The sequence below is a fragment of the Tupaia chinensis genome, unplaced genomic scaffold (assembly GCF_000334495.1).
Source record: "Tupaia chinensis unplaced genomic scaffold, TupChi_1.0 Scaffold000682_1, whole genome shotgun sequence".
NCBI lineage: Eukaryota > Metazoa > Chordata > Mammalia > Scandentia > Tupaiidae > Tupaia > Tupaia belangeri.
Genome location: NW_006160205.1, coordinates 5,269,274 through 5,283,169, shown reverse-complemented (window position 1 = coordinate 5,283,169; position 13,896 = coordinate 5,269,274). Strand labels below are relative to the sequence as shown.

General features: G+C 40.9%; 1 protein-coding gene across 17 annotated transcripts in view; it reads right to left on the bottom strand.

Annotated features, from left to right (window-relative positions):
• MAGI1 (membrane associated guanylate kinase, WW and PDZ domain containing 1) overlaps nt 1-13,896 on the bottom strand; it is a 794,937-nt gene that overhangs the window by 48,866 nt on the left and 732,175 nt on the right. For all 17 annotated transcript variants that reach the window (XM_006160376.2, XM_027776543.1, XM_027776544.1 and 14 more), the window contains one exon: nt 647-678. In XM_006160376.2, coding sequence (XP_006160438.1) covers nt 647-678 — 32 coding nt within the window. The remainder of the gene's footprint in view (nt 1-646; nt 679-13,896) is intronic.

Below are 13,896 nucleotides of genomic sequence, written 5' to 3'. Positions count from 1 at the left end.
TTTTTTTTTTTTTTTTTAAGAATCCTATACCTGCAGCGTAATGCTGCTAAAGCTAGCAAAACAACAAAGGACATAGCCAGAGCAAGGAAACGACTTCTTCTCTGTAATGGGGCAGTGCACACAGTTCCACCTGGGCATGGACACATATATGGGGCAGAGCAATTCTTTCTTAAACCCACAGGCTCTTCGTTTCTTAAATAATTCATCATCCAGTGCATAAGGAAGCTCCGGGAGAGAAGGGGGTGCCATGTGAATGGCTAGGGACACCAGTTGAGAGCAAAGCTTTCAGGGAGCAGGTGGAGATTCCCTCCCTGTTTCCAAAGGAAACAATAGCATTTGTAGCAAGTTAAAACAGCTAGGACACTCATCCATCTGAAGGAGAGTTGTGAGGCATTTGTGTAAAGATTCCAAATATACATTCTTTATCCTGGCTCCTGCAGCCTGCTCACAAATCACAGTTAAAGACAAGCCCAAATACCTTCTATACCAAACAGATCTCCAGAACTTAATAAAATGAGCCTTGGCTCCTGCTTGCCCATCCACTCTAAAACACATTTAGTGAAGTGAAGCCAGACAATGTACCCTCCCCACCACCCCCACTCCGGCCCTCCCCGCAACAAGCCCCAAGTAACTGACAAGTCCTTACCGACTTTGGGCTCTTCTTGGGAACTGGCAGCCCTGGAAAATAATGCAACAAGGAGGGGAGGGGGAAAGAAATCATTAGCATATAAATGTTACCTTTTCCTTAAAGAACAATCCCCAGGTGTTTCATGGCAACCTAGCCATCTGCAGAGTTATGTCAGATTTCTCCCCAGCATCGGAGTTACCAGGCTGTTCATATCGAATCAAAGCAGAGGGAGGAGGAGAGCGAGAGGCAGGAGATCTATCTGCATTAGCTATGCTGACTTGTACTGCAGCAGCCTGGAGGCTGGGAAAAGAAATTCACAGACCTCAGCGGCCTGGGAAATTGAACACTTGGACAGAATCTCAAATGCTCTTCTGGATTAAGAGAGACTTAACTTACAATTAAGTCCCGGATATTTCCTTTCCACACGATCCACTTGTCAATCGAAGTGGACCAATCAGGACAGAGGAAGGGGCATATATTTAGTTTCAAAGCAGTACATGGTTAAAATTAAATTTTTTTGGTCTTTTTTTTCTTTTCTTTCTCCGTTTCTCTGCCTTTCTGAAGAGGAAATGCCTTCTTTATTTGGATGAGCTCAACACCAAAACAAAGACGGATGCTCTCTTGCCAGTGCAGAAGGATAATATATGAACACAAATCCAGGTCTAGGCTGTCCTCCCGATTATCAGCACATCTCGAAGCCTGTCAGTCATCCGGCAACTTCCTATTGAGCTTCTTGGAAAGGGTTGGAGCCTGGACTAGCCCCTGGAGGGGAAAGCATGCCGTTTGGGAGTGAACAAAAAAATTTTTACAGAGCTGAGAAAAAAAGATACTACTAAAGAAAGAGAAAGGCAGAGGAGGCAGAAGGGCTCCTGAACCTAGCTGGCGCTCCCAAAACTCTGTCCTTAGTGGGAGGGCTGGAAGGGAAAGGTGATCTCCGCACTTCAGGAAAGCCAGCAGCAATCAGGGGCAGACTTAGGGGAAATCTACCACCAGGGGAGTGTGGGAAAGTGAGGTGAAAAGGAAAACAAAGCATATACTGGTGTTTCAAAAGTGATAGTTTCTGCAAGCTGCCACTACAGCCTCTGTTTATCAGTTTGGTACAGCAGGGGGTAGAATGCAAAATGCAGATGCCATGAGGACAAAGTGCAAATGATACATTTGAGATCTGGTGGTTTATTGCAACCTGTCTTTTAAAAGGATTCCTGTGCGTCAAATCATGAGCCTTCCTAACTTGGGAGCAAGTAATACCAGGCAATAGGAGTGAGGAAGTAAGGAGGAAGCCACCCAGATGGCACTGCCTATACGTCCCCTGCAAGTCAGGCATGATAAGAATTAACAGTCCTAAGAGACAGGGAGGCACTTTGGCAAGACTTCTCACATCACCAGAACGAGGTCACCACAGCTTGGCAGACTGGCTCTGAGACTTCGGAGGGCATAATGTATTCTCAGCAGCGTGTCAGAAATGCAGAGCCCCCGGGCCTCCTTACAGGGGCCCAGGAATATTTCAAATGAACAACTCTTCCAGGGAGTGTGAGGCAAGAAGTCAGAGGGCCACACTTTAGGAAACTATGGTATCAGTAGAAAGAATATGACTCTTTCGAATCAGACAACTTTAGCGAGTTGCTTTAGAGCTCTCTATGCCTCCGTTTCTCCACTTATGAAATAGAAAATCTAAGACTCCCATCACAAGATTGTGAAGAGAATGAAATAAGAGAAAAGCTTTAAAATCCTCGTTCCTGGCAAACTAGTTACTCCCATGTCCACCTCTTCACCCTGCTCGGCTAATTTTTATCATTCAGTAAAGAAGTGATGAAGGTTATCTTGCTATAACTGGAGAAAAATAATTCCCAAAGCATATTTATATATAAAAAAGATTGTAGGACAGTTACTCCACCTGTAGATAATAACATATTGAACAATTTTGACATGTTATTTCCTTTTTTTTAAAAAAAAAGTCTCTTTTTTTTATGAGCAAGAAGAGAGACCAAGAGACAGGCACTTTCAACAGGGTTTCCACACCGCAATCCACTCCAGTTCTGCCTCGCCTGGATCACAGGCCCACACATGCTTGCCCGGCACGCACAGAGAGGTCCTGTTAGGAACCAAGGACCCACCCATTTGGGTCCAGTTGTGTCACCACTGTGCCCACAAACTGGCACTGTCTTTATGCTTAAAAACACAGTAAAAGGTGCTTTCATTGGTCATTAATGTGATTTGCTTAAGGGATTTTTAAGTTATATTAATGTGGATCACTCTACGCACTTCAAAATGATGTAATATTGCATCTTAACATTCACATGTTCCCCAAGTTCAGATATTCTTAGTTAAATGGAATAAGCAAAGGTTTCACCATAGTTACTGTATTTGCCTCCACCAGGATCTCAATGACCTTAACAAAAACTTGTCAAGTATCTACTGGACCGTCAGAAAAGTCAAGATGTATTTTTGTGTAGAAAAACATATCTGCAGAGATGAGGGTCGGGGAAAATGGTTTCAGTCCAAACCCTGAGAATCATGTATAAGACATTGGCCAATCTTAAATTCCCTGGCTCTTAAGAGCTTCATACATAAAATAACAGGCAGGTTTTGTGTGTTTGTTTTTAAGAGAGGGATTTTTGCTATTGGACATGTGCGCTTGCCAGAGAGTCAGAAAGTGAAAAATCACCACCCACCCCCAGCGGGGCGAGGGGGCCAGCCACAATCCCTTCTCCTCCATTCCCCTCTCGAGATCTTGGGCACGCATGTACACATGGCCAGAGTGAGTTTTAAGCCAGCAGGTCAGGGATTGGGACTGTATTCAACTGTGCGGGAGTCCAGTGATGTAACCATTAAGCCAACTGCTGGCCCCCAGGCAGTTTTAATACTGTTACAGAGAAACATTTGCACCTATATCCAAAGGTGCATTCATGAGGATGTCCCTTGTAGCACGGTTGGTACAAAGGAAAAGTCAAAGTAACTGGAAGTTCTATTGCCACATTAACTGAGAGGTGACCAACCTATCAGCATAGAGGTTAGGTTAAAAGGAATGAGTTCTCTCTACAGGTAACACATGAGTGGTCTTCAAAACACAATGTTGGATGAAGACAGCACCCTGCAGAAAGGCAGGTACAATAGCAGACAGGTGTTCTACACACTCAGACACACACACACAGCATTTACTATCCATGATAGTTCTCATCAAAACAATACGAGGGATATTTTCGGTGGGGCACAAGAGGGGCAGAGATAAAGGAGACTAATCTGAGGAAAATTTAGCCTTATTTAAAATCATTTTATAAAAGTACTGTATCTGAATCAGCAGGTTGTGTGGTGGACTCTGATGTGGCTAACCATGGTTTGAGTCCTGAACCCATGGGCATGAAAACATACAGGAGTATGTGCATGTGTGCCCAAAATCCTGAGAAGAGAATGGAGGAAAAGGGATTGTGGTGTGGCCATCCCCCCGGGGTCAGGGTAGGGGGCGGGTGGGATGGGGATGATTTCTCACTTTCCTTCTCTCCATCTCTCTGGCAAATGCCTGCATACTACGGCAAAAACCTAAAAAAATACCATATTCACATCCCACTGCGGTAATCAAATATTAACTTAAAAATAAATAAAAATGAATGAATAGTCCTTCCACCATTAACTATACAAAATCAACCAGAGTCTCATTTCCTTACAGAAGAAGTTCATGGAACATTCCAAAAGGTCCCAGCTCAACTGACACAAGTTGTATTTTACAACAAATATGAAAAATCTTTTTTTTTTAATTTAAAGTTGCATCTGCTCCTCTTTGCTATTTGATGGAAACCTCCCTTTAAAAAAGCCATACCTTTTACAGGAGCCAAAAGTGGGTTATGACCACAAATTAATATTTAAATAGTCAAAATCAAGAGACTCTACCTCACTGCTATTTAAAAAAGAAATCAAAGATTTGTTTTAGGCCCATATGGTCATTAAAACTTAAAATCTAATAAATATGAATGCTGGAACAAACCTCCTTATTACAATTTATAATTTATTTTTTAGCCAAAACTATTTAGATGGATTGAAAACAGCTGGAGACCTAATGGAAAACACCCAAAAGGTCAGTGTTTGGCAGAATTCTCTAAGACCTGAAATCATAGGATCTAGCTTTTGTCCAGCTAGAGGGACTGCAAGCCATTCGTACTGAACGGGTTATAGGAAACTGTGCCCTCTCACGTTTTACGTCACGTCTGAGCTTTTCCTTAGGAAAAACACACACTTTGTGTACCCAGCAGCAGGAAAGTTTGTGTTCTGTTACTTAGGTCACATGGTACATGTGAGGCATATGGGCAGAAAGAGCATCTGTCTTAAGGGACTCCTCTGGTCCGTTCAGGGCAAGGATGGGATAGTTTTTGAAGAGGCAAAAGAAAAAGTTCATGGGTGGCACCATCTGCTCTTGGAGCCTAGAAGCCCATGCTACTGCTAAGAGATGAAACAAACAAAATCTTTTATGGGCAAGTGGATGTCCAAAATGGGAGACTTAAGTGAGATCTATACAAGCAAGAAAAGTTTGGAAGCTGAATTTCTAAAGTTCCCTACAAAAAGGTGTTCTTTCTGAAAAGACAGATGGCAAATTCTCAGCTAGTGACTGGGGTCTGACCAATTTATGTGAGGAGAAGGAATCTGCCTCACTTTATCTATCAAGGCCATAAACTATGCTACCAAGTAAGTTCTCACAAAACTGAATGGTAGCATGAGATTCCTGGCAAAATTGTAGAATGGCTGTATGCTCACAAATAACTTCTATGGAAAAAAGAATGATATGGCAGAATATATACTCATTTTGAAATAAAAACTAGAAGATTATTTTAGTATCTTCTATAATAACAAAAGCTTTACTTAGTTATGAGTACACGCATACATATACACAGATAGTACAATAACAAAAGTTTATGCTGCCTTGTTGGGTAAGACAAACGCAGTGAATTTCAGAACATTTAATTACACTTTCAAATCTCTGGAGACATCACTGACCTCTACATCCTCCAAGAGTTGCTAACTTTTTCCCGAGATGAAAGTATACACATCTATTTGTAAGTTCCCTAGTTAGATGGAGACTTGAGCTTGTCCTACTGACTAAATGGACATAGGGAAGAAGTAGATCGCTAGCAGGACTATCAATAAGGAAAGCCAAGCTAAAGCCAAACACTGCCATTTTAGCCCGGAGAGGAACAAAATCTGAGTTGCTGGGAAAGAGATTGAACTTCTCTGGACTTAATTTCCCCCAGGTTTAAAGGAAATGAGAATGCCAGCCAACCTCACTAAATGAAAGAACCAAGAAAAATTGTGCAAAGGGCTTCGAAGGGTGAATCCTAGAGTCTCTGTTACATACAAAGTGGATCTACAAATAAGAGGAATGTACTATGTCGTCAATTTAAATATTCTTCATTGTAGTATTCATTCCCCTTTGTATTTGGTCTCTAGAGCATTTTAATAAAACCTTTTGGTTTCCTCCTAAGCTAACAAAATGCTGTGTCACTAATCCGTATGTCACCGAACACATGGGATTCTTTACAGTTTGCAAAGCAAAATGTTGTTCTAAAAACTGTACTAGAGTTGAATCAGGTAATACAATGTATGAGGAACAGGGAACTGGAAATACACTGAAAGAGAGAGTGGGTGAGTTCTGAGACTATTGACAGCCCCTCAGGACTCTGATATCTTTGGCCAGAGGTTAGTCTTAGACACCAAAGAGGCCAGGAGTACTCTTGAGCACATTTTTTTTTTTTTTTAGAAAGTGGTATTTCACTGTAGGGCACGTGCGCTCGCCAGACAGAGAGAGACAGAGATAGAAAGAGAGAAATCCCTCCCCAGGAGGGATGGCCATACCGCAATCCCTTCTCCTCCATTCTCCTCTCGCGATCTTGGGCACGCATGCACACGCGCCCAGTATGAGTTTAGGCCACCAGATCTGGGACTTGAACTGCGGTCAACTACATGGGAGTCCAGTGACATAGCCATTACGCTAACTGCTGGTCCCTTGAGCACATTTTTACCTCAGACCTCACTAGCTTTTTCTGTTATTCTGAAATCTACCCATTCATAATCCTAAATGCAGGACCTAAATGTATAGCTAACTTTTCCTCTCTCTCTCTCTCTCTCTCTCTCTCTCTCTGAGGGTTTTGCCATAGGGCATGTAACATGCACTGGAGAGAGAATGAGAAAGACTAAGAGAGGGAAAGTGAGAAATCATCCCCTGGGAAGAAATGGTCACACCACAATCCCTTCTTCTCCATTCTCCTCTCAGGATTTTGGGCACATGCACACGACCCCAGCACGATTTTCAAGCTGCTGGATCCAGAACTTGAACCATAGTTGGTCATGTGGGAGTCCGATGCCTTAACCAACACACCACCTGTGGGACCCATTACAGCTAACTCCAATTCAGTAAACTCATCATGAGGAGTTGGTTCTAAGAAAATAATCAGAGAGACTTGGAAAATATTAATATAAAAACATGTTCAACCCAGAAATAATTTAAAGAAGACAAAAATAAATAACCAAAACTTTTGAGAACAGAGGACTGAGCAACAGGTCAATTAATAAAGTGAAAAATGATAAATCCATTAAAAATGAATACAATGAAGAACATTTAGTGATGGGAGAAAATACTAATAATATAAGGCATGAACAGTAAGGTAAAAAGTGCACATGATGTATAAAACTCTTGCTAAAATATAGACATTTTTGGGACCAGCAGTTGGCGTAATGGCTATGTCTCTGGACTCCCACACAGTCGAGTACGGTTCAAATCCTGGCCCTGGTGGCTTAAACTCCCGCCAGGCAGGTGTACGTACATGCCCAAGATCCCGAGAGAAGAATGGAGGAGAAGGGATTGCAGAGTGGTCATCCCCCCAGGGAGTGATTTCTAGTTTTCTGTCTCTCTTTCTCTGTCTTTCTGGCAAGCGTACGTACCGTATAGCAAAAACCTCTCAAAAAAATAAAAAGACATTTTTATATATACATACATATATATTTACAACATATACATATATATATATACACACATATATATACATATATATATATCTATATATTTACACATATATCATATATCCAAAGACTAGAAGAAAATACATTAAAGTACTATTTATGAACATTTTAATTAGTGGCTATTTCATTTTCTGATTTTCAGTATTTTCCAAATTTTCTCAACTTTACATATAAGGTAGCTACAATTGAAAACAGGCACTATTTTGCATTGCAGCCAATATCCAGTGCAATGTACTGACTGGCCTTGGTGCAGTGCTAAATTAAAAAAAACAACTAGAGTTTGTTCTAGGTCCCTCTCGGCTCAAGCGGTGCCATTCCCAGTCAGTGTCTTCTCTATTAAATTACTGGGTCACAGCCTTCAATGAAAATGGAATAAGAAGTCATGAGAGCCTCTCTCAAGCAAAGCTGTGTAAAAGCACGCAATTTTGCATTAATTTCAGGGACTCCCTGAAATCTTCACCAGTGACCCTGAGAAGCCCCTCTGACTGGAGTCTATGGTCTTCAGGTTAAATCATCCTTGTCTAAGCACACGGCAATGATGTTCGAAACAATTCTTCGGGCACAGCTCACTTCCGCTAAGTTTTCGTCTTCGTTAAGAGCCACAAATAGAGGGGAAAATGAGAAGGATTAGCAAAAAGGAAAAAGTTTCAGTGCTCTTTTCTCCTTTCTTGGAAAGATCTAAAGGACGGATCTAAAAAGCATTGATCAAGAGAGAAACTGCATTAAAGAACATATCAGAACATGAACATTTATCCACAAAAGTGCTACAGTGTGAAAAATGTGCCTTCTAGTAATGCTCGATCTGTGGGAGTAGTGGGATGATGAATTAAATCAGTAAGAGATCACTGAGATACACTGAGCGGTGCAGGGAAGAAGTGAGAATCTGTGACTTCCCTGGACAATCAGAACTGATAAACTGCTTGACTGCAAACCAGTGGCTCAAAACAATTACCATGAATCGCCATTAACCCGTTCAGAAGGACCACACGCAACCACTCCCTGCCAACTAATTTCTCCACTGTTTTCTTTGATACAGAGTATGTACCCCATGAAATAAATACAAACTGACCCATGCTTATAGATACGGTGCTAAGGATAATCCAGAAAATAGGAAGAGAAAGGTACAGCAAGTCCTAACTTTTCCATTCAGGGCTGGAAGGAGAATAGGGAAAATTCATCATTCATTTAATCAAACTATTCTGAGGGTCTACTGTGTGCCAGGATCTGGTGTGAGATAAAAAAATGAATAAGAACTATAAGGTCCTGTGATCAAGGTGCTTACATTCTGTGGGGAACCGGGAATAAGCAACTTAGCAAACTTCAGAGGATGGCAACTTCCATGATGAAAATGAAACAGGTTAATAAAACAGGCTGTGCTGGGCACACGGCTACTTTATACGGGTGGTCAAGCAAATCCTTCTTGAAGAGCCAGTACTTGAACCAAGATCTGAATTAGGAGAAAGAACCAGCCATGTGCTTATTACACATGCAAGCTTTCTTGAGCTCTGCCATATGCCTAGGAAGATACTCTTGAAGAGATAAAGGCATTTTGGACACGGCCCCTGCCCTGAAAGAGTTCACAGTATATTCAAAAAGAGAAAGTAGCAAAGTAGCAGTTGTAATTCCAAGTGGTGAGTGCTAAGTCCATGAGAAAAAGAAAGCTATTAGCACTATTAAAAAGAAAGCTAGTATTGCTCTTAGGCAGAGGGAAAAAAATCTAATCCAATATGAAGAAAGGGCAGAAAGGCTGGGCTGAACATTGAAGGGGCACCAGCATTCAATCACATGGGGCAGGGGAGGGGTGACAACGGCATACAGGGACTGATACTTGACTGAATAATGATGATGACTTTTAAGTTTTGCTTTTTTTAAAAACTATGTCAAGGCCAGCGTAATCTCAAGACCAAGTTTAAACAAGGCCAGGAGCACATTTTCAATGAAGGATCTTAAAATCACTATAGATCACAAAATTGAATCTATAAAACAAAATTTTAAACAGGATTTCAGTTTGGATATGTTTGCTTTTTCTTTTTTTCCTTCTTCCTCTGGCCAAATACCTTCATCAACCCTGATACTAGCTGCCAAGAACAGGAGCATCAAACCTAATGTCTCCAAAAAGATGAAGACTTTTTTTCTTCAGGGACCTAATAATGGTCATTATGAAATACTGTGACCATCATAATTTAGAGGGATGGCTGGACTTCGGATGTCTGGAATAAGTAGCTTCCAATACCGTGTCAGTTGGCATTCTGTGAAGAAGATTAAGAATATAGTTGTACAGGTTTTATAGCTACGAAGAAGTCTGCTTCAATTACACAGTACATATAGCCTAATAAATATGTCCCTAGCAGAAATAAATGGCTTGCCAGGCTGGTGATTGCTAATGGTTTACAGAACCTTTCACCTCATAGTCCTAAGGCTTGAACTGGCACAGGTGAGGAAAGACCCAAGTCATTAATACCTCTGGCTGCTCAGAAACCTAGGTAAGACAGATGAATTGCCTTCATGCAGTTCCTGAGAAATATATGGTCACTTCAGAAGAGGTGCCATTGAAATGACACAAAGGGCCCTGTTGCTGTTGACTCAAAAACATGTGAAATATACCTTGAGGGATTGAAAGCATAGTTTTCCCCCTCATTTCTATTAAAATAACAACCGCAACAACAACATAAGTCTTTAAAAGCAGGGGCTGATTAAAAAAATAATAAATATTAAGAGCATGTCTTTGATCACACTGATTGTTCTCAACTGCTTTCTGAGTAAAGTACCAATATTATTCTTATTTTACAGATGGAAAAAACTAGAACACTGTTGATAAATTACATGGCCAAAGTCATCCTGCCAGGTGAATAGCTCAGAAGAGTTGCTCTAATTCCAAGCTTTTGCTTTTAAATACTAAACTGTACAGTCTCATTCAAAGGTGCTTAAACATTTAAAATTATAGCTCACTATAAAGGGATCAACACTATAGTTGTACATACAAAATACACTCACAGAAAATTTTTCATACCGCTTCATGGAGAACATGGACTTATCATCAACAACTTGTAGGTCAATAGGTGAAGGTAACATGGACCCATAACTGTGACATGAAGTAGGAAGACAATTTCTTTTATCTAGATAAATATAGAATGGGAGTCTATACATAGTCAATAAATTTCTCAACATATCTCTGATATTTTGCTTTAAGATAAAGTACCTGTTCATTGACCATTGAAGGCTAGACAGACCAAAAATACAAGCTCAGTCTAATTTGGAGCAAAGAAGCACGTTTTCAAAAGCTACAGAACTAACACCAAGCCTTAAGAAATGGTTTCAAAAATGGAAAGGGGCTTTCTCTAGTTTGCAAATGTGTCCTGACACTATCCAATAATAGGATGTTTTTTTTTTTAAACTGGGGATAGGGAAAAAATGGAGTGAGTCAGAAGTAGAGTGAATTATGGCATCTCCTCTCCAGAGAATCCAAGAGAAAGAATGATTAACTTAAAAAGACCACTAATTTGTCAAGATGTGCCAAGAGGTCAATCTTTCTTCTCCAGGAAATATTCCTACCGAGGTCTACTTATTAAGGGTGGATTTAGCTAGTTTTTTACATGGTTATAGGAAAACTCCCTAACTACTTAGCTTGGAAATATTTATAATTATGGTGTTTAGGAGTAGGGTCTTGCCTCTGTCTAGAAATGCTTCTATCTTTGAGGAAGACTCTTTAATTGCGAGACTGACAGATAGATGTTTCTACTACCTATATTTCAAATTTGAATTGATTTTTGTGCAAATGCTTAAAGGTTGGTTATACTACTTACTCCTTTATCAATAGCTAATTCAGAAGTTTCCCTAATAGGTGGGAGACTATGGTGGCCTGAAAGGTCCATGGCAGTTCCTTATGTTTCGAAGTATGACTTACATAGGCTGTATGGGGGGATTATGAAATAACAGCTCAAAATAGCTCACTGAATAAAAACCTGATAAGAATTCTTTTTCTGTATTGGAAAAACACAATGCTGTGTGGGTCCTTATTTTAAGGCCACTGGCCCTGGAGGGAAATCTATCATTATAATTGGTGTTGAGAAGCTTCTAGGTTAAAAAGTACATGCAAGGACCCTTTTCTTCGGCATTACTGATTTTAGGTTGATTCTTATCCTGTGTATTTTTAGCAGTTTAAGTTAGGCAGGGGACCAAGAAGAGATCCAGGAGAATACACTGCATTTTATCTTTACGGAACATCAAATTCCTGCAATCCAAGGCCCTTGTTGAAGCTCCTTTCTCTCTCCTACCACCTATGTCTCCAAAATGTATCCTAAATCAATTTATGTCCAGCCATCTCTACCACCACTGCTTTTTCTTGCCTAAATGACCAAAAGAACCTAAAAACTGGTCCCTTTGTTTTATTCTCTATTCCCCTCTAATCAATTACCCACATGGAGGCCAGAGACAACTTTCTAAAGCATAAATCAGATTACAGATGCTCCTGACTTCATGATAGTTCGATTTATGATTTTTAATTTTATGATGGGTGTATCAGAACATATCTTCATCCTAAGTTAAGTTTTATGGTATATGGTCTCTCGGCTACATATCCCCAAGGCATCTCAATATAATTTCAATGACATGCAAACCCTTTCCATGTGCCACCACGCTCTGTGATCTGACCCGCCAACTCTTCCCTTTGTCCATATGCCCCAGCCAGGCTGGCACACTCTGATCGGAACTACTTCCTTTCAGTTCTCTGGGCATTTCTGCCGGCTGCTCTCTCTACCCAGCGCACTATGTCTGCAGATCTATGTGGGGCTGGCTTCTTCTCATCACTCAGGAATCTAGTGGCCACTTATTTAAAAAAGCCATCTGGAGCTCGAGGCCATCAGCAGATGTGAAGTGACCCTCATATGTCACCCTTGATTCACAGAGCCCAGCTTTGTTTTCATAAGCTCTCTAAAATTACCTTATTGGTTCATTTATTATTTGTATTGTTATTGTTTAGCTGTTTATTGTCCCTAATTTGGGGAATCTGTCTATCGTAGCAGTCTATCCCTAGCTCTAGGAGAGTGCCTGGTCCTTAGAGAGTTCAAAAGCCGTCTTTTGAATGAATATGTGAACGCGCAGAGCGTATGAAGTGAGTTTATATTTTGAGGGCTGCAGGAAAAGCTGATGAGGCAGAAGGGAGGGGCTGTTTGGCCTTTCTTTTTATCACCATCATCGCTGCAGTGACTATTTAACAGCTCTTGATCCTTGGTCTGCTTCTTGATTTATTGGAGAGCTGCGAGGCTCCGCTCTCCTCACAGCTAGCTGCCTCACGCGGCAGGAAGAAGGAAGTTCTGCTGTGCCACCTTGTGTCCTGAGTTTCCATCACAGCAGATCAGCCCTCCTCTGGGAACTCACTGAGAGCTGAAGCAGAAATCCCAAGGCCCGCAGTGCCCTGCACCAGCAAATGGGTATGTTCTCAAGGACTCTGAGTGTAAATACCCCAGGTAAGGATATTGAGTTAAATAGCTCTAAATACCTTATTCTCTCCCCACAAAAAAGCAAATAAACATTGATGAGAAGGATAGTTTAGGTTTTTTTTTTTCTTCTGGCAAGTCCATGAATCAAGTTTTAACAGCCTGATTGGTGTGACAATCACTCTTTTGCTGCAATGTACTTTTGCAAAATACAGAGAAAATTTCCTGCTTGCCCCTTAAGGGTGTACATTATTGGGCAATCTCAATGAACTTTATTATAGCGCTGTTTGATTGCGATTGAAGCCATCTCTGGCACTATATCAAAATTTGCGCCATTCTCTTAAATTTAGGAAATTGCATTACTGTTAGAAAGCACAGGTCATGGTTAACAATGGCAAGCCTAGACAATTTCACAGTCCTAGAACTGCACTGTTCACTGTCTGCAAGTCAGACTTACAGAGGCCATTTACTAGGGATCAGGTTTTCCTAGAGCAAAGAACATAAGAGTAGGCCTGTTCTTCTCCCAGGGAGATATTAAATGTCTTCAAAATCTTCTTGCTGAACCATCTGAACTGGCCTAAGTGATGTGATGTGAATTACAGAGGAGGGGAAAAAGAACTGTTTCCTTGCTGATGTTAATTTCTAAGAAACTGCTGCCCATAGAGCTACAGGGAGCACGAGAAACTTATGCTTTGTTCAGCTATTAGATGTCGGGTTTTAGTGAGTCGATACTCACGGTACCAGTTGGACTCACTGACACATATCACACACATACTGTCCCATTCGGATGAGTCTCAATTAGAAACAAAGTTAATAGGCCAAGTACATTAA